The 20,087-nt window shown below is 40.0% G+C and overlaps 1 protein-coding gene across 1 annotated transcript; it reads left to right on the top strand.

Annotated features, from left to right (window-relative positions):
• The first annotated feature begins 774 nt into the window (after positions 1–774).
• LOC103356624 (phosphatidylinositol transfer protein beta isoform) lies at positions 775–19,350 on the top strand. Its single transcript, XM_008280847.1, has 11 exons — positions 775–838; positions 3,933–3,963; positions 5,315–5,460; positions 5,703–5,794; positions 5,970–5,977; positions 6,093–6,167; positions 6,262–6,345; positions 8,976–9,053; positions 11,594–11,704; positions 12,169–12,291; positions 16,668–19,350. Exons 1-11 carry the CDS (start codon positions 819–821, stop codon positions 16,713–16,715), a joined length of 816 nt encoding a protein of 271 aa, XP_008279069.1. The 5' UTR covers positions 775–818; the 3' UTR covers positions 16,716–19,350.
• The last annotated feature ends 737 nt before the right edge of the window (positions 19,351–20,087 follow it).

Raw genomic sequence — 20,087 nt, forward strand, 5'->3', positions numbered from 1 at the left:
GGCACAATAGATAGACAGGAATCTGTAGATATGCCAGTTATTTCTGAAATATATTGATAGGTTTGAGTAATTTCAAGAAGGAAAAAAAAAATGTCAAAATTCTGTGATTCCAGCTTCTTAAAATTGAATGTTTTCTGGTTTCTTTCATCCTCTGTGACAGTACAGTAAATATCTTTGAGTTGTATGTTGTTGGGGGAAACGGACCAAGATTTGTTACCATTTTCTGACATTTTTTTGAACTGAACAATCAACTGATCAATTAAGAAAATAATTGACAGACAAATCGATAATGAAAATAATCATCAGTTGAAGCTCAGATAGATAGATAGATAGATAGATAGATAGATAGATAGATAGATAGATAGATAGATAGATAGATAGATAGATGGGGCAAAACAAGACGTCATTTTTTACTATTTTCTGACATTTCTTAGACCAAACAACTAATTGAATAACCTGGAAAACAATTGAAGAATGACAACAATTAAAAAAAAGATTACTTGCAGCCCTAATGGATAGATAGCTTATAAGCTGCATGCTCACATTTATCATATGCTATCTTTTTTTTTTAATTGCCTTGCAAATATATCTGAAATGATGCTGCTGCTTAATCAGACCAGACTTGCAATGGGCGGGACTAACGCCAGCAGAAAGAGATTCTATTTGCTTGTTGTAATTAAGAAGGTTCCGCCTATCCGTTCTTTGGCCAATCAGCGCACAGGAGGGAGGGTCCAGGCGCCACTCTTAGGAGCCTATGACGTCAGCAGCAGTCGGCGGTCGCTGGGCAGTACCAGCAGCACCAAAAGCGAGGAGTTACGATGGTTCTCATCAAGGAGTAGTAAGTGCGCAGTTTCTTATCCAAACTGTCCTTTTCTGATCATTTGAGACCACTGTATTGTTTAACAACAGGTTCCGGTAAAGCAGAGCAGTTTTTTAACCGCCGGCACATCAGTGAAAACTTTTCGTCTTGCCTCGGTGTCCGTGTCGGCACACGAGGGAAGGGTGGGATTGCCGAAGAGCCCCTCTGGCCTACCGGCTTTGACAGCAGGACGGCATTGTGTAGCAGCTGTTGGCTTCCTACGGTTTCTCATATGTTCACGCTAAGTTGCTGGCTTCTTAACACTCCAGGCTGGGGGGGTTCGCTCTGTGTTTTAATGTGCTTTAAGTGCCTGCAAGCCTTGACTGTACACACGGCTTGCTAACGCTAAGTGAGCTAACCTAACTGTAACCTGAATGGGAAGTCACCTAGCGCCGCCGAGTTACTGTTATCTTAGCGGTGTTGACACATAAGCTCGTGGCGGCTCCAGCTAATCTTAGCCAAGAGAAGACACTGTGATTAACAGGAGACTTGGCTGTTTGCTCTCTCGTGTAAAAAACTAAGCTGTTTCATCAACCAGCTTTCCTCTGGTTGCACTATTAATATGACTCTAGTTAGCCGTTAGCTGTCTGAGTCATGAAGTTGGCTCAAAAGATGTTTATTTTAAAGCCATCATCAATTAGAGCAAACCACATCAGGAAACCAGTCATAACTCTGCACAGAGAAGCGTTTAGCTAATGTTAGCTGTACAGTTGGCTTTTGAAAACACTTGTCAAATGTGGTCCTACTATAGCACTCAATCAGTAAAGGAAAGCGGATCAAAGCAGGACTTCTGTTATTAAATGAAACTCTTTGCAGCTTGTAGGTACATAACAGTAGACTTTATTTAGCAAATAAAACATATGACCTAACAAATCCTTGTGTTTGTGCACATTGCATCCACTTGAAGTGATTGTTTAATATCGCTGTTTGGTATTTCTTATGTCCATAAATTTGGCTTTAACATTGTTTATTGAGCTACTGGACTGATGGCAGACGATTCTTAGTTTACTTTTGCATCCCACAGAAATTCAGAAACTCTGACAAAACACAGAACATTCTGCATTTATCATAACCTGCTCCAATGCACAAGGTCACGCACGGATTTTACTTTGTGAAGGTAGATAGTTTATCCACATCTGTGTTCCTGTACTGCTCCAGCATTGCTCCAGATTTACTCGCCATACTCTTTTCCAGGCCTTTTATTTTTATTTTTTCCAAGTTTGAGGAGCCTCCTGATGTGCACTGTACCACTGATTGTGTCATGATGTCAGCATCACTCATCGCAAGGCCTTGCTCTGGAGTTGTCAGTGGTCTTGTGACAGCCCGGAGATATAAAACATCTCTCCTTGTTGGCTTTTGGAAGTCTAGCTTTATTTTCATACAGGTTGATGGAGTAGTGTTAATTCTAGATGAAACTCAAACTGTTGTTCTCATTGTTTGTTACTACTCTGTGATATGCAAGAGTGCATTGAAAGAAAAAAGGCCACTCAAAAAAGAAAATGCTGCATCAAGTGTTTGTAGAATACAGCCTTCTTATGATTTATACATAGAACTTCTTCTTCCTAGTTTTTTTTTCTCTTGCACTGGGTGGTTAGTGGTTAGTAAGGGAAACTTCTTTCTCATCAGGGTAAATTATGCAATGGCTTTGAGCACAACCTGTCACACCCTGCCGTAGAACTTATTTGCCACATCAAGAGAAACTTCTGATGTGTGCTTTGAGTAAAGACTGTCTGTAACTTTTAGATATATTATGTAATAATAATTCTGATTATTTTTTTTCTTTTCTTGTTGAAACAGCAACACTGTCTGACACTGGTCTGTGAAACCCATTTATCTTTTTTTTTTTTTTTTGGCCCCAAATGCCCCACTTACATCTTCTTTGTTGCTTTTTTTCAGACAGGTCTTTAACTTGCCTTACGGTCATGTCCAGTCCTTGGATGCATTCAGAGGTCTAACTTTTCCACTCATGTCTAGCGATGGGTTGTTCAGATTTTGTTGAAGTCAGCAGTGTGTCAAACTGGGCAATAGTAGATTTTTTTTTTCTCTTCAGCAACAGTGACTCAGCTGGCTTCCTGTTCGTGATAGTTAGAGGATTTTTTGCATTGTGGGGGTGTTTTTCGGTCTTGTGTTCATGAGCACATGTGGGCTGTAGCCTTACTGCTTCCTCTGCATTGGGTCATGTTTGTTGCATACTGTGTAGAGTGACATACAATTGGCACATTATAGTCTTTATCAATGCAGAAAATGTGGTAAAGCAAAGACTGGGAAGCTTGTGTGCAAATGTATATGTGTAATTTGAATATTTTTACTGTTTTGCATCGCTGTCAGGCAGCCCTTTCTGCCGAGAAACTGAAACAATTACATCACACCCTTCAAAGCCACAAGACTCTTTTGACACGTACAGTCCTTTAATCTTTCAGAACACAGGAGTTGTTGCTCTACCACTGCCTTGATTGGTTACTTTGTTTGTGTTGTTTTGTAACTTTGGTTTTTTAAAACACCAAACAAACGAGCTAGCAAACCAATCAAGGCGACTGTGGACCACCAACTCCGATGTTCTGAAGTCTGATTGCTTAGCTTTTGTGCTGGTCCTCATGTAAACTTTTGAAAAACTTTGGGCATAAAGGCTGCCATCTACTGTGTGTACCGACTATGGTACCTTATGTGGTCCGCTTAAATTAAGCTAAATTCTGTCTAAAACAATACAGGTTTTACTTTTAAGAAGTAAATAAAAATAAATAAATGTTTTTAGAGCCAAAGGTTTTACTTGTTGTAATGTTACACTATATGCGTGTGGTTTTTTTGTAAGTCTGTCATATATATCTTGGCTCTTTTGCTTATGTTGGGGTTCTTTATATAGTCTTGTTTTATATGTACATTTGATTTTATTATTTATGATTGTTAATTTAGCTTGTTCAATGCACCATCCAGAGACAGCTACTTATATTTCCGTCATGCCCCATGTATGATGACAGTAAAGATGCCAAAATGCGGCAGCAATATTGAATTGTTGATTTTTTTTAAAGAAACAAACGTTCTGCAAATCTGATTGCACTTTCCTTTTGTTTTGCAGCCGTGTGGTTTTACCCTGTTCTGTTGAGGAGGTGAGTGTATTTTTTATTTATTCCAGGTGTTGGTTTTTTGTTGTTCTTATTAGTAGTATGATTAGAAATGTCACCATAAACTCATAAACAAGCTCATCTTAATTCTGTCTTATATGTCTGTTGTGGCTTTAGTCCAACATGCAGCCAAACCCTTATTTAGGCTAAAAGAAGTGACACCTGAAAATGGTTTACAGGCATTGCAACAAGCCTCTGTAATGTGCCATTCTTTCTCCTTGAAAAGAATGAAAAAATATTGTTTTGTTTTCTACAAAACACTCGTGTCCAGAAAAAGCCCATCATATGTTTTACTTGTGGCTGTGTTAGCAGTCAGTTTTTCCCTGTGTTTATAGAGGTCTATGTCATGAATCCCAGACTCAGCCTGCTGCCTTGTACGGGGATAAAAATCTGTTGGCAATTAGTGCCGTATTTTACAATTCTACATAATGAAAAAAAGTCCTTTCTTTGGGGGAGCAACAATAAAGAAAAGCTCTGGCAAAAGTCAGCAGCCACACTTCTGTTGGACTGTCTTCTGCTCAATCATCATAACATGAGATGGTAGTTAATTTGGCTTTAAGATTGTGGGTTACACTTAAAGTAAATACTGAAGTGGGCGGGGCGGAGGCACGAGATGAAGTATAAGAAGGAAAAAAAAAACATGTCGGACACATTGTCATTTACTTTGTTTGACTTTTTGGGAATTTTCTCTTGGGCAGTGTTGGACAACTTGAAAAGGAACAATCGAAAGAAAACCTTCCTGTTTGGTTAGAAACAGAGCCGAACAATTAATCAAATTATTGATTAGAAGTCAACTATGAAGTTAAATGGCAGCTATTTTAAAGAAAAAAATGGATCCATTACTAAACTAGCTGGCATTTAACATTTTAAGAGGGGAAAAAAAGTCTAAATAATCACATCTCAACTTTTTAAATTTGAAAACTTTTTGGTTTCATTCCTCCTCTATGACAGCAAAGTGAATATCTTTGGGCTATTGACCATACAAGACATTTGAGGACGTCATCTGGGCTTTGGGAAACAGTGATTGCCCCCTTTTTTCCCCCCTAGTTATTTTCTGAGGATTTATAGACCAAATAACTAATACTTGACAGATGAATTAACAATGAAAATAGTGAAGTTGTAGGTTTAGTTAAGCAAAGCTCCAGATTGTGTGTACAATTAGCCTATAGACTGTAATTAGGTAAACATTGCTTCACTTTAAGTGCTCACGAGTCAACTTCTGGGAAGTAAAACTTGACGTGCAAATTTTCAAAATAAAATACTTAAATTTGCTGGAGTCCATCAGATGCTTTGTGTGCCTGTGTTAAGGTTGTGTTTTTTTTTGTGTGTGTTACAGTATCAAGTTGGGCAACTGTTTTCTGTGGCTGAAGCAAGTAAAAATGAGACGGGTGGTGGTGAGGGCATCGAGGTTCTCAAAAACGAACCCTATGAAAAAGATGGAGAGAAAGGACAGTATACGCACAAAATCTACCACCTAAAGAGGTAAGAGTGTTTTTCTTCATTTTTAAAAAAAATCTGACTATTAGCTTCCATGATGTTTTTCCTCATCGTGTAATAGCGCAGTACTACCAGCCAGTGGCAGTGTTGTCTCATGTGTGAAGCATTTCAAGTGTATGTTTTCCTTCATGCACATCTTTCCTCTAGAACCACTGATAACTGAAACGATTTGTTTCCCTTATCCCTTAGCCCACATCAACCTGTTCTTATCTTCCCTCACCCTACAGTAAAGTCCCAGGGTTTGTCAAGCTCTTTGCCCCTGAAGGCTCCCTGATATTCCATGAAAAAGCTTGGAATGCCTACCCCTACTGCAGAACCAGTGAGTCCCTCTGCCCATATCGCTTACCTTTGCTTTACCCTGAAACCCTTTCCTCTCCCTGACTAAATGGACTTGAGTTATTTGCACGTGGCACGATGTGGCGTTGTTGTCCTAGATATTTATATATGTTTTTTTCTTTCTTCCCCTTTTCTTCTCATGCCTCACTTTGATCAAGTTGTGACGGTAGGTAGCCTTAAATAGATTTTATTTTATATAACTTCTCACAGTATAAATATTCCTAAGTGTGAGTTTGCTGCTTGTTTCATACAACAAGTTTCCTGATGTTTCTGTATTCTAGAATGAATATATGAAAGACAGTTTCTTTATTAAAATTGAGACATGGCACAAACCAGACCTTGGAACACAAGAAAATGTGAGTACATCAAATCAGGCAAATACTAAATATTAATCATGAATTTTAGTGTATTTGCTCTTGTTACAAATGTTTGTTTTTTTTGTTTGTTCAGGTGCACAAACTAGACGAATCCACATGGAAGAGTGTATCTGTTGTGCCCATTGACATTGCAGACAGAAGTTATGTGTCCAATGCTGTGAGTGGAAACTCTTTAGACACATTTGCTGTTGCAGGATAAAAAGTAAAGTTTGGCGCCTTCATGTGGACAAGCATTGTCATTACCGAGCTATTTGTCTGTCTCAATCCACTTTAAAGGATGTAAAGGTGGATTTGATAGATTTTATTTATGACAAGCAGTAATAATATCAATTCATTGACTTCTGAGCTTCTGTTCTTTTTCAAAGTAATTTCAGAAGTGAGAAGTGAAGTGAAGTAAATAAGAGCAGAATAATCAGGAAATATTGTTACATTGGAAATTGTATGTATTCAAGTGATCATTATTCAGTCGTGTTTGTGTTGATCAGTTATTTTTGTTTGTCTGAAAATAAAGACAGTAGCCCATCACAGATTAGCAGCCTAAGGCAACATCCTTCAGCTACTAATTTATTTTTTCAGACCAACATTAAAAAAAAAAGTTCACAGAGACTTTATTCATTTTGATTTCAAATATATATATATAAATCCTGCTGGAAACTAGAAATGTTTGACATTTTTATTTGACAAATAACTTCAAGTCGGCAGTATTTAAAGTGTTGATTAATATACTGTTGATCGACTCATTAATTGTCTAAAGAAAAATTATCTTGCTCATTCGTGGCAGAATAATTTATTTCTTTTATGAATCCAGCTTTTGAACTCATGCTTTAAACAATGCTGAAATAAATCTAGATGCCTGTTGTATTTCGTGGAGCTGTTTTAATAGAAATAGTAGATCCAACGTTGGAAATTTTACTGAACTGTCTGCCTCACCAGAAAATGAAATGCTACGAAACACATTATCTGCATATACACTAATATGAACATAATTGTTTAATCGATTATTTGTCCGGGCTGTAAAGTATCAAACAGTGAAAAAGTGTCTTGTTTTGTTTTACAAACAGTTTAAAAAAAACACAAAGATAGTCAGTTTACTTTGATGTAAGACATTAAAAAAAATGAATTTGGGAAATTCTGCTTGAAAAATGACAGTCAGTTAATTGAGTAACTGACCAATAGTTTCAGCTAGATGTTGTTATCTAATGTTTGGTCTGTGATTAACAACTATACCTAACTTGAAGTCTTTGTATTTAAAAAATTACACATGACATTTTTGAGCGTCCAAAGATAAATAAGAATATGTCAATAATATTTTCAAAAATATAAATTTCAGTTTCCAATACTCCATTTGAAAACTTTGAAATCTTTTTTGAAGATGTTGTACATTATTGCTGTTATTTGACATCACATTGCCTCATTTCAGTGTTGCTCTCTAAGTGCGTGCAGGCATATGTGTGGCTATTTTGCCGAGAAGCATTGGTTTCTGTGTGTGTACATGTTTGTTTGCGGTGGGTAGTTAACGAGGCAGACGTGTTTGCCTTGCTGTAGGAGTGTGTTGTGTCTGAGGGCCCTATCAGCCCTCAGCCTCAGGCATGACTGCAGGGCCTGGGGCGTACCGCCAGCACAGATGAGTTTGTTAGTGTAATTAAGGCTCACAGTGCTGCGTGTGCCGGAACTAGACAAATACACACACGACATAAACACACTTGCGCTCTAACACACACTCTTTTACTTGAGGAGTAGCTCCTTTTCGTGTACCACGGCACATCGATTCACAGACCTCATTAGTGCAGCACAGCGTATTGTTATAGTGATGGAGCTCTCAGCATTAAAACAGCCAAATTATTGTGTGTGTGTGTGTGTGTGTGTGTGTGTGTAGGGGTGCGTTTCCATTTCTTTCCACACGTTTGGCACCCTCCTGTTGGCCAGTAGCCCTGAAAAAGTAGCTTTTAGCTGCAGGCGCATCATGATTTATTTAAAATTGCTGGGCCCTTGAGCTGTTGATAATTTGAAAGCCATTTCATTTATTTGTATTACTATTTCTCTTGCCTGTTTTATGAAGTCAACTTTGTCATTTTCGTCATGTGCTCATGCTTGCATGTGTGCTTGTTGTCCTTCTATTTTTCTATACACATTGAAAATGTTTTTACCATAGCACCAAGATCCTCCTGTATAATGGGGCCTAAGTGGTTGCTTCACTAAAACAGGGTCAGAAGGACATAAATATATGAAGTGCATATATAGGGTAAGGAGTGTTGTTGTAGTTGGGACTGTCGAAGTGTACAAATGCTTCATGTGCAGCAAGCACAAACAAGCAAATGACATTGACACCAGTTTCATTCACATTATACAGATGTTGCTGGTGGCATCAGTGCCCCAAAGATGGTTTGTCTCTGAGCCATTTGTGAACTGAGTTGAGATTTGGTCCTTACATTTTCTTTGGTGGTTTGGAGAGTTCGTGCAGCACTCTTGGGCCTTTCTGTGGCCATGACTGAGTTGTAGTGTAGGATCAGCAGGCCACATTGAAATGTACTTTTCTCTTGTTCAGAAAACTATAGAATTCATGTCTGTCTCTTACCATGCTTCTGTTACTTTTCTTTTTTTTTTTTTTAATTGGATAAATCTTTCCCAGTAATTAAACTCTTATCAAATTAAACAAATTGTGCGTTATACAGTGTGTTTACAACAACTTATGTAACAGTTTGTTTTAGCTAAATATGGTGTGCTGTATATACTGTACTTTTTAAAAATATTTATGCATTTATTTATTTTTTTAATTTCTCATTGTAGGACTACAAACCAGATGAGGATCCCGCCATATTCAAATCCGTTAAGACCGGCAGAGGACCTCTTGGGCCCTCCTGGAAGGTAATGCTCTTTTGAGCCTTGGAAATTACTCTCGATGTATCACATTCACACACAAATGGCAGTTAATGTCACAGGAGGCTGAGCAAAAAATGAGCCCACATTTGACCCTGTATACGAGGTTATTTAAAGCAGGTATATGCCTGGTCATTATTTACAAGACCTGCGTCTGCAACTGGGATTTCACAGATCTTGCTGCTGTAATTCCTCGACCTTGTATAATTCTGTGCAGTTTTTAATGATGAAACATGATGGTTGCTGTAATGTTTTTATCGAGAAAGATCAAGTTGGCTGGTGTAACTTAACGGTTAAAATGAGAGCTTCCAAGACACTGAATAAAACAAGGTGGGTCATAATAAAATGGAAAGGATATGGAACATCTGTAAATCTGACTAGGACAGACTGTCCTCCCCACAGAGAGGTTTTTCCAACTCTGAAAAAGCTACAGGGTTCAGTAGCTGGGACACGAGACACTATGCAGCAATTTTTGGAGAAAGCCACAACACACAAGAAGCCACACAACGCCTATCATTTTGGCTGATGTTGCCAGTAGATATGTGGGACACACTCAAACCCGGGATTATGGCTCTGTGGTGTGAGACCAAACACTGAGCTTTATGTGCGACGTTTGATAGTGGCACGTCATGCTGTGGTGATGCTCCTGTGGCAGGTTTACGAAGACAGAAGGTTAAATGAATTTAGCAAAATACAGGGAACTCCTTTGGTTTTTGCAGCTTTTCATAGAGGAGTGAAGATAAAGTGTGCACATGTGCATTGATTATGCAGATCTATTCACATAAACAAGAAGCTGTAGACTTGAAATAAAGATATCAGTACAAAATTTACCATGAAAGGAGTGAACACTAATAATATTAATATTCCATAATTTGCTGTGTATTTTTCATTCATTTAGACCAATTTGTAGAGATTGGCTTTCACATGGACTCCAAGTCTTTCACACCAGCACATTGCCTGTAGTAATAATACAGCACAGAGCTGGAGGAAGGCTCAAGTGGTGTCCACTGCACTGTACGGCTGCAATCTGATGAAGACAAATCACCTCTTTCTTAGCTCTAATTGAATGAAATAGAAATTTCAAGTCATCAAGTCAGATAAAGGTTCTACTCTCTGAACTCCATCTGCCAGACTTTGCCTGTGGCAGAAGACAAAGCCAGAAACGCGAAAGAGTCTGTTTATGGACATTGATTCTAAATTTGACAAACAGCACTTCTGTATAAAGACTGATGTATTTTTGATAAAAGGTAAAAAGTCAATAAGAAGTAGCTCATCCACACAGAGAAACTTTGTCAGGAGTTTTGTTGCTTTTCCCTCTAAACCCTGCCGTACCCTGCAGCCTCACAAACGGGTCCTGCTCACTGTTAGAGCACTGAGAATTTCTATTCTGTAGTGGAGCCCTCAAAGTTCACCATGGGAAACTTTCCTCTGCTTCAAGAATTTTCACAGAACAAAGGCAGCCAAACAGCTTTAAAAAGTATGAATAAAGAAGCACAACTTTTATTTTGTGTTTTTAATTAGATCACTTTCCCGTCCGCTGTGGACATGGAAAAAGACTGTTTTTGAAAAGGTGAAAAAAAAGTAGTTATGTGACAACAGAGGCACAATTTCTGCCAGCTTCTCAGAGCAATAAAACTCTTGTCTATCTCTGCATGCACACATGCTTGCATATCGGTACCCTTTGTATTTCTGAAAACTTCTGCTCCTTTGAGTGGGGCACAGAGAGGGAGAGAAGAAATGTCACCGTAAGTGTTTTGATGTAGAATCCGTTTCATGTGAAGTTCTCCTTTAGCGATGACAACTTTTCTAAACCCACTGCAAATTTAGAAATGTTTCTCATTTCCCTTCTCTCGCACTCCTCCATGATCGTAGCATCAAACGGCAGTGGTATGAGGGTGATTGAGGCGGGTCTGTGGCATTTTCTCTTGGAATGCCGAGCCAGAATGAAGTGATTAATTAAACAGGTGTTCTCGGAGGGAGAGTATGTGTGTTCTGGGGGCGAGCAGGTCCTAGGTGTTAATAATGTAACCGGCTTTGCACTGCGACGCCCTTATCGCTTCGTGAGCACCGTTTTATCTGCCTTCTGTGGCCACAAAGGCATGCCTGTTGGGAACGGTGTCGCTGTCAGGGCGAAGGCAGAGAAATGGTCCCTTCATCTGGAGTTTATCCACTTTGCTGTGCCCCAACCCCCTCCTACTTTTCTTCTCTTCTTCAGAGCGAGGCAGAGTGCAAGCAGCGGATGGATTTAGAAAGTGTGTTGTAGATTAGGGCACTTTTATCTGTGCACAGCACATCTTCATATTGATAATTATTTCAGCAAGCTCCATACCCAAAGCATTATGTATTAATGAATTTTGGCTTTGAATGCATCCCAGATTAGTCTAAAATAATATTCTCTCAGCCTTCTGCTGTTTTTACAATTATTCTCTCATTGGAAAGTTTTTGCTGGGTTATTTATTCTGATTCTGTGCTTTAAGAAGTGATGGGTTGTAAATCTTGTCATTCTTTTTCTGTTCTTCTCCCAACAGAAAGAGCTGGTTAGTAAACCCGAATGCCCAAGGATGTGTGCCTACAAACTAGTCACAGTCAAGTTCAAGTGGTGGGGCCTGCAGTCCAAAGTGGAGAACTTCATCCACGAGGTTAGAGTGACATGTTTACACAGTGAAACCTCACACAGCCAGTTTACTTTGGCTCATGCGTTGTATTCAAGCTCTGAGCGCTCAAGTTTGGAGAAGCAACACAGGGCCTGTTGACTGTCTTATTGACCGAAACTGGTGCTGGATGGTAGTTCAGTGTTACTGTTTTTAACTCCCCGTTCAAATGTGTGGTGATAGTGAAGTATTGTTTTACAAATGCTTAACAGTTACAAATTCCAGAGTAAGGTATTAATGTTTTTAGCATGTAGAGTTTTGTCAGTGGTCACACTGATACATTAAACATCACTGTGATTACTGATGCATTTTAACTTAATCATCAGTGTCATTATTGTAATGTCAATGTACATACCTTTTTCAAAATACTTCACATGCAATTTTATTCTTAGTGTGAAACTGATTTAACACGTCGCTCGGCCCCTAACCAAGACTGCCACTGTCTCCCACAGCAAGAGAAGAGGATCTTCACTAACTTCCACCGCCAACTCTTCTGTTGGATTGATAAGTGGGTGGAGCTGAATATGGATGATATCCGGAGGATGGAGGCAGAAACCCAGAAAGAGCTGGACGAAGTGAGTATCTGAGACATAAAATAATTAAACCTTGGTCAAATGATGTACATATTTGTAAGTGAGAGGCTTTGCACACAGAACCTTATCCAACTTGAGAGTTGAACAGTCTCTGGTGTGAGATTTCTGACACCTGCTCAAACTTCAGATGAACACCAAGACCTGTGTTATCCTTGTGAAGCTGTTGTCTTCCATTCACTAGACATTAGGTAAACTGACTAGACTAGCAGTATGCTTTTGTAATAAAACAAGAGGACTGCTGGAGTAAATCAAGTGGCTTAAAGGTTCCCTGTGGAGTTTTTGACCGCTAGTGGTGCCACCGAGCTGCTTTTCTTAGAGTGTGTCCCCTTACTGTTTACCTCATGCACATGCATGTGGGTGGCTTTGCAAGTGAAGAGGAAAATCTCAAGGATAGTGCACAGTGCATTTTGATGAGTAAAGGCCAGCTCCCACTGTACGCATCATTTGTCCTGTATAATCGTGGGCAAATTAAATACTACTGCAACCGTTGAGGCTGTTCCCATTGGACTTGCATAACTCATAATGTCAGAATCTAAAATGTGTCCTTTTTGAAAGTAGCCTCAAATTTCAATGGTCCTTGGGAAATAGAACATTGACTATGGCTGTGAAGGAATATGGTAAAATGGATTGTATAATCAATTTGTAAAATAAAAAGATGTTTGATTTGTAACATTTGATTGTTAACAAAAAAAGAAGCACTACTGCATTTGTCTGCCTCACAAGTTCTTGTGTGGGCCTGGGCTGCTGCAGTGAATGCACTGCATGATGGACAAGAGTCACACAGTTTCGCTTTCATTGATGAAATGTAGGTCAAGCTGAAGACAGGAATAAATCAACAACAACTGTGTGGTCATAACCCAATGTGGTGGGAGAGTCACAGAGACTGATTTGCACTGTGAGAAATCTAAGAAGCGACATTTGTAAATACTCAGTTTTGCTTAGTAGACTGCAACATTGTGGAACCTCAAAATGAAGTTGCATGCAAGCTAAGCTACAGTTAGCATACCATTCCAGCACTGGCACCCTCATGGCACATCCTGAAGCTATGCAACCAAATGACCATGAGTTCTGTTTGACCCTTCATTGAATCTAATTGCACAATATCAAGATCCTGTTCTACATACTCCAGTACAGTAGGTGGCAGGATGCAGCTAAATGTTGGTCATTGCTGGACATGCTTGTAGCCGAAATGTACATCTTGATCTGTCATATAAAGTGATGCAGACAAAGTGCATTTCTCATGGCGTCTTCAGTGTGAACAGTTTTGAAGGGTCAAAATCATGGCGAGAATCATAATGTTGTTTGTGTCATTCTTCATGTTGAGTGCAAAATCTTCGTTTTGAAACTCCACAGGGTACCGTTTAGCCTTGTTTACAAGGTGTGCTTGGCATCTAGCAGTTGAGTTCCCTTTTTACTTCCACATATGCAGTTCATATATCAAATTATCTTGATTTAGCTATGAGCTTGATTATAGCTATTACAATTTAATTTTACATCTTATTTGCATTGGCCATTTTATAGGATGAATGTTCTTTTTTCTTTTTTTACCCACTGCATTGTTCTGCATAATCATTATTTGCTGTCCACTGAAAATGTGTTTAATTCTAAAATTGTTTGGAGTTTATGTGTGAGACCCACCAGCTATTTGTTTTCCCATTGTTTGTAATACCAATAATTATTTTTATTTCCTAAGAGATGTATTTTGTTTTGTATTTTCTTTTTTTCCTAATGAAAACACTTAGAGAACTGCGAAATGTGGATAATTGTTCTGAAAATAGTTCTCATTTGCTTTTGTGGGCTTTTTTTATATCTTGATCTTGAAACCTATTTCACCAATAACAAGTATTCAAGTGAAGGATTTGGAATGTTAAAATGAACGGACTTTGAAATCCTAATTAATACCACTGACACATACGCTTCCAGAAGAGTAGCTTACCAATTAAGGTTGCTTTTCTTTAAACATTTTTTAGCACAGATATTGCTTCCATGATGCTCATTGCATTTAGGACTTACATTCATAAGTAAGAAGTGAAAGTAACAAATGTAGCTTTTTTAAAAAAAATTTTGGTATTTGTTTTATAAAACCATTTCCAGTCAGTGCCAGCTACTTCCACAGGCGTCCTAACCCCTATTTCTGTGATTTCCTGTATTTTATTTTTATCCAGATGCGTAAGAAGGGTTCTGTTCGAGGTACAAAGGCTGCAGAGGAGTAGCCAGGCCAGGTGTACGTCTGTGTGTTGCTGTGTAAAGCAGTCTCTAATGGGGGTTTTCCACTGTCCTGTTGTGGGCTAACTGCACTGTGCCATTCCAAATCATAATTGCTTAGGTTCCCATTATAGCCTCCGTGATATGCAGCCCTTCTCTGTTGCAGGACCAAATGTGGCCAACCTGTGCCACTGAGTAAAGTTTCTTTGCGTTAGTTTCTCAGTTCTTCCATAACGTCTAGTTGAATCTATGTAATGGCACCCATACGTCCATTTGTGCATTCAGACATCAGGCTTACTGTACTGTTAACTAATACTTTATATCTGTAGCAGAGCTGCGTTTACACTGTTGATGTAAACTCAAAATTTGTTAGGATTTGCGGCTCCATACTGAAAGCTTTCTGCTGGCAAACTGGTGGTATGCTTTTATTGTGAAGGAGTCTTTGGGAATATAGTATCTATCAGACAGTTAGCAGAGCTTCATTAGCGGTTCAGGTACTCCACTTTAGTTTTTCTGTGCGGTGCAGTGGAAAAACACTCACAGCAAGCCAGCATGGCTCAACTGATTGTGGCTTTCCATGGCACGGTTTGACTAACCACCCCAGTGCAAAAAACCTATTAGATGCTTTCTCTGTTCCCTGTGGGGCTTCGGTGTTGCTGCACTCCTATGCTGCTTTAACTCTGGATTCTTCGGTGTTGTGAAAGGGGTTTTTAGTCCACTGTGTGTAATTGCATGGGTGTATATACTTTCACATGTAACTCCATAGCTCACTCTGAATTAGTTAATCAATAACACCAGAAAAATGATGTATGTGCTAGGTCGCTAGGTGTTTTGCTGACCCAGTGAAAATCTCCTTTTGCATGTCTATGCAAGTGCCTTGCTTGGTGCATTTTTCTCAGACTCTCACATGCCATTTTTTATAAAAGGTGGCAAGTGAAAACTGAGGCCTGCCTCGGTCCTGTCAATCCAGAGCATCCCCGTAGAGGAATACAAGAAGGAGAAGAAAAACAGTCCACTTGGAAATCATGGGCTTCAATTTCTGCGACTCGCATTCTCTGTAAAACCTTACCACTACTTTGCACTTGAAGCTACTCCAAAGATCTGTCTGGGAGCTTTTGGCCGTACAAGGAGAACAAGGGTGGAATCTGGGCTGGACTGGCCAAAGTGGGCCAGTCTCAAACATTCCTGGCTTACTACCAGCATACAGCATTTTGTGCTTTGCCTTCCCCCCTCTTACATCTCGCCCAATTCAGCATGTGTTTCCCATTTTCCCTTGGAGTAAGTAAACAGGCGGGTGCCATCAAAGAGTGCTGTGGTGAGGAGGCCAACAAGGCCTGAACCTCAGAGGTTAGCAGGGTCGCAGTCGGACTCTATGGGATGACGTGTGATGGTGACCACAGCCTACGTACAGTCACTACCATTCACGCTCTAGACAAGACCGCGCTCTGTGAATTAGAAACTCAACGTTGACTAGACAATGCACCGACAGTCATGTCTGTAGTCTTTATATATATATATATAGTGGTCGGGTGGTGTAGAAGGAGAAGGCACAAGAAAAGGGAAGGGTGGGTGTGGTGGGGTGCTTCAAGATGGCTCCTTTTTCCTCATTAACATACAAATGGAATTCTGCAGTTGAGAAGGAGTCTGTGCTGTGATTGAGAAAAAAGGGAGGGAGGATGGGGAAAAAGGATGGAGAAGTGGGAGGGTGAATCCTCATGCCATTTCATCAGATCTGTCTATTCCTCTGTTTAGAGCCAGTGTTAGTTTGAACTGTTCCATTAAGGTGTTCGGCTATCAGATTCTAACACTAATTGACTTTCCAAAGCCATCAGCCTCAGGGTGGGAGAATTTGAAAGTGATGCTTTTATCTACCTAGAAGACAAACAGGAGGCTTGATAAGGACTGTTGGTGCCGATTTTTAAGGAACTGGAGATTTCAGTTTGCAAAAAAGGAATGCTGTATTTTTAATGTTTTTTTTTAAAACCGTAAGTCATATGTAATGAATAGAAATGAGTGTAAACCCTTTGTGTTGTAACTAGCAGCTTTTCATGAAACTCTCCATTGAATGCAGGCTTTCACTGAACCCACCCTCACCTGTTTCAGCCTGCATAAATCTAACGCGTGTGTGTTTATCTCTCTCCATTTCCCCACAGCTTCGCAAACAGGGTGAAGTGCGAGGAACCAGCGCTGCAGACGAATGAAAAGGCAAAGGATTTTAAACACCCACGATGACAGCAGTGATGGAGACTGCTAAGAGGGCTCCGCTGGTGCCACTTTATACCTTAACTGATTCAGGCTGTGGAGGAGGGAGCAACTGCTACCTGCAATCAATAGAGCAGATCCCTGATTTGAACCCAATCATAGACATTCTATCCAGTGAGGAATTGATTTCTAGAAACCAACACGATCCTAGCAGATAAGACTCTGGTTAATTTTGATCTCCTGGGCAGTGAAAGGCCAGCTATCAGCATCATGTTATTGAGACCTAGCCTTCTGGAGAGATATGAAGAGGAGCAGTGTATGTATATTTTTATGAAAGCAAAATCCATCAGCCTAATTCCGCAGTGATAGGTGTTGGATCAAATATTTCCTCTGTATTATTTACTTTTTTTTTTTTAAGCATTGCCTCCAACACATTCCTCACCAGATGATGCCCTGTATGACCTCTCTTTGTCTCCTCCTTGGTCTTAACTGTACACACTGTGGCTCAGTGGTTTGCATTCCCTGGCATGAGACTGTTTGTCATACTCATGTTCCTTCCTGCCACAGCCTCCATTAAGTGATTACTAACACCCTTGGCGCCTTGGCCCATTGTAATCCTTCTCCCATCGCCCCACCTTACCCAAAGCACTGCATCTTATTAACACTGACAATCATGCCTGTACAGGTATTCACTCTCACTCTCATGCAGACTTAATAGAAACCCACACACACACACACACACACACACATGCGTATGACACATACATTGCGCACATTGCGAAAAAAAAAAAGCATGCAAATTCACTCTTGCGCATATACACACACACTCCCAGGTGTGGATACCTTTGCGCTGACTGATCCCTTTAAAAGCTCAAGGTGGGCAGATCCATGCAGGCTTGTTCCTTTGGATGTGTTTACAGCTCTCACTGACGCCCCACCCCCCAATCCCCTCCACCCTCGCTATTCTGAAGACATTCACACATAACATACAACACAGCATTCACCTCCCTAACAGATGTCCCTAGAGGAAAAACTGCACTGAAAAACAGCCACAGATGGTGCTACACCCCTCCAGCCTCTGTCACAAGCCAAACTGTACTGCACTCACCCAGCCCACCCCAGAGGCCTGTCTCACTCATCTGGTTCTCAGAGGTAGACGCTTTCCAACAGGCCTCGTCTTCTGCTTCATTCCAGCCGTGTTTACAGATTTATAATTGCCTTATCAGTGTCCAGTCAACACCAGCACCACGCACTGCTTGCCTTAATCTCTGGACCTTTTATACCTATGAGACCTGTTACACCTATCGTACCTCCGCTGCCAGCTATTGCTCTAGCTACCTCCCTCATTTCTGACTGGCAATTTTCCTGATGCCTAAGGGTTAGCATTAGCTGTTAGCTGCTGCTTGTTAGGAGTAAATCTTGGCAGACAGAGCTTTATGAGCTAAGTTGTTTGTGATGACTCTCAGTTTTCTTCAGGGCGTGGAACTGCATACGATTCCTTTTGTTTTTCCAGTGCGCGTCACAGCACCTGAGCAAGTGCAATTCCTTCAGCAAGCAAAATTGTGTTCGTTGCGGCTGTAACAGCCAGTGTGCACTTGTGTCACCGCAAAGGGCTGCAGATTCACATCGCTGCCTCTGACCAGCTGTTGGATAGATATGCCATATTAATGAGTCTTGACTCTCAACTCTAAAGCGCACTTTTGCAATTTAGGCTTTAGAACCACACGTTATCAACCTTCAGTGTTGATTCTTTGTAGTGTTAAAAAAAAACAAGAAAAGCTTTTTAGAAATGTTTTTGAAGACAAACATATAACAAAATATTCTTGGTGCAAAGAGTCTAATGTTTTTATTTCCTGTCAGTCTGAGGGAAAGTGATCACTTCCCCAATAATGGATTATTGGCTTGTCCAAAGAGTGTAAATGGATTTCTGATATGTTTACATGTGTTCAGCAATTGTAGTTTATTATAGGAAAATTAGGAAGCTGTTGTCTGAGGCGATGTTTGTCAGTGACAAAAATGCTCAGGTGAACAATACAACACAAAGCTTTTTTCTTTTTCTTTTTTTTTTGGATATAGTTACTCATCAGTTGCACCAAACAACTGATGTCCTTTCTCAATACCATATTCCTAAATACAGCATGCCAGTTTCAATACGACACGATGGTTGCGATATGGCTTATTCCATTTCTATCACTGTATATGGGAGACAGCCACCTGGTCTTTGTTACTGTACTGGAATTATAAGCATGCAAAAATGTGGAACAGTTGGTCTACAGTGTAATCAGTGTTTCCAAGTCAATCTTAATGATTCCTGCTGTCTGTTGAACAGAGAACCCAATGGCTTAAGACAATGACTTCAATCAGTTGTTTGCCATATGTCAAGACAACGATATTGGCGAGAGGAAGTATTTACAAAGCAACTGTACAATCTTATCCTAATTTATGAAATCCACAACTGTTTAATTTCCTAAAGCTTGCTTTTTAAAAGGTTCTGATCAGCTTTTGAAAATCAGGGGACATGGTAGTGAATGTATGATATATTGTGCCTTTTCTTTCTGTAGATCTTTTTGTGTGCCATTAAGTCTACATATTGTTCCTAAGTATAAATAAATTTTGTCTGGGAAATAAATTACATTCTGTGGAGATTCTGTGTGATTTTATACAGGTGGTTTTTGGAGATTTAAGACTTTGCCTAAGGGGATGTGGTCAGACTCTTCCCTTAGTGCTCATGTACATGTTTTGGGCCAGTGGACTTGCTGAGAGATCCGTCATGGTTCCATTTATTTATTTGGAAAACTTCACACCCACTGTTGACAACGGCAAGTCCACAGATGCACATAACAAATCTGTGCATGCAGAGTTCACTACATATCCAGCTCTGCTATCTCAGTCGCCGTCTTTTAAGTGATTCACACAAACAGATTTTGATTGAATATGTATGTTTTATGCTTTAATTTAACTCGAGTGGCTTTGACAAGGGCTGAGGCTTAATTACAACTTTTAATTCTCTTCTTTAAAATGCAAATCTATTCAGCAAAGTTAGCGGCGAATCCAGCGTGGACTAGACTCTGTGCGACCTGCGGGTCAGAAGAGTCACACAATAACAGCGGAATCTGTGCTAAAGAGCAGGAAAAGCCGCCAGTCTGCTGGCTGAGATAGCCGTCTTTTTTATTGTTTGTGGAGGAACGGTCACATGGGCCTGCTGCAAGGAAACCAGTCATATCTGCCACAGAACAAGCAAATAATGCTGTTTCTAAAAGAGGAGATGGGCAGACTCGCCCACACACCTCCTGTTTAGTGGCAGCTCACAGTAGTCTACAGTAGGCAGGCATCCATCCATCCATGTGTCTCCCTCGCAGAGAAGATGAAGG

The sequence above is a fragment of the Stegastes partitus genome, unplaced genomic scaffold (genome assembly GCF_000690725.1).
Source record: "Stegastes partitus isolate 25-593 unplaced genomic scaffold, Stegastes_partitus-1.0.2 Scaffold211, whole genome shotgun sequence".
NCBI lineage: Eukaryota > Metazoa > Chordata > Actinopteri > Pomacentridae > Stegastes > Stegastes partitus.

What these genes read in the sequence shown, in the direction of transcription:
- LOC103356624 (XM_008280847.1), top strand. Translation starts at nt 819, where the DNA reads ATGGTTCTCATCAAGGAGTA. An exon ending in AAAATCTACCACCTAAAGAG is followed by an intron (nt 5,461 to 5,702) that starts GTAAGAGTGTTT and finishes CTCACCCTACAG; the next exon opens with TAAAGTCCCAGGGTTTGTCA. An exon ending in CTCTTGGGCCCTCCTGGAAG is followed by an intron (nt 9,054 to 11,593) that starts GTAATGCTCTTT and finishes TTCTCCCAACAG; the next exon opens with AAAGAGCTGGTTAGTAAACC.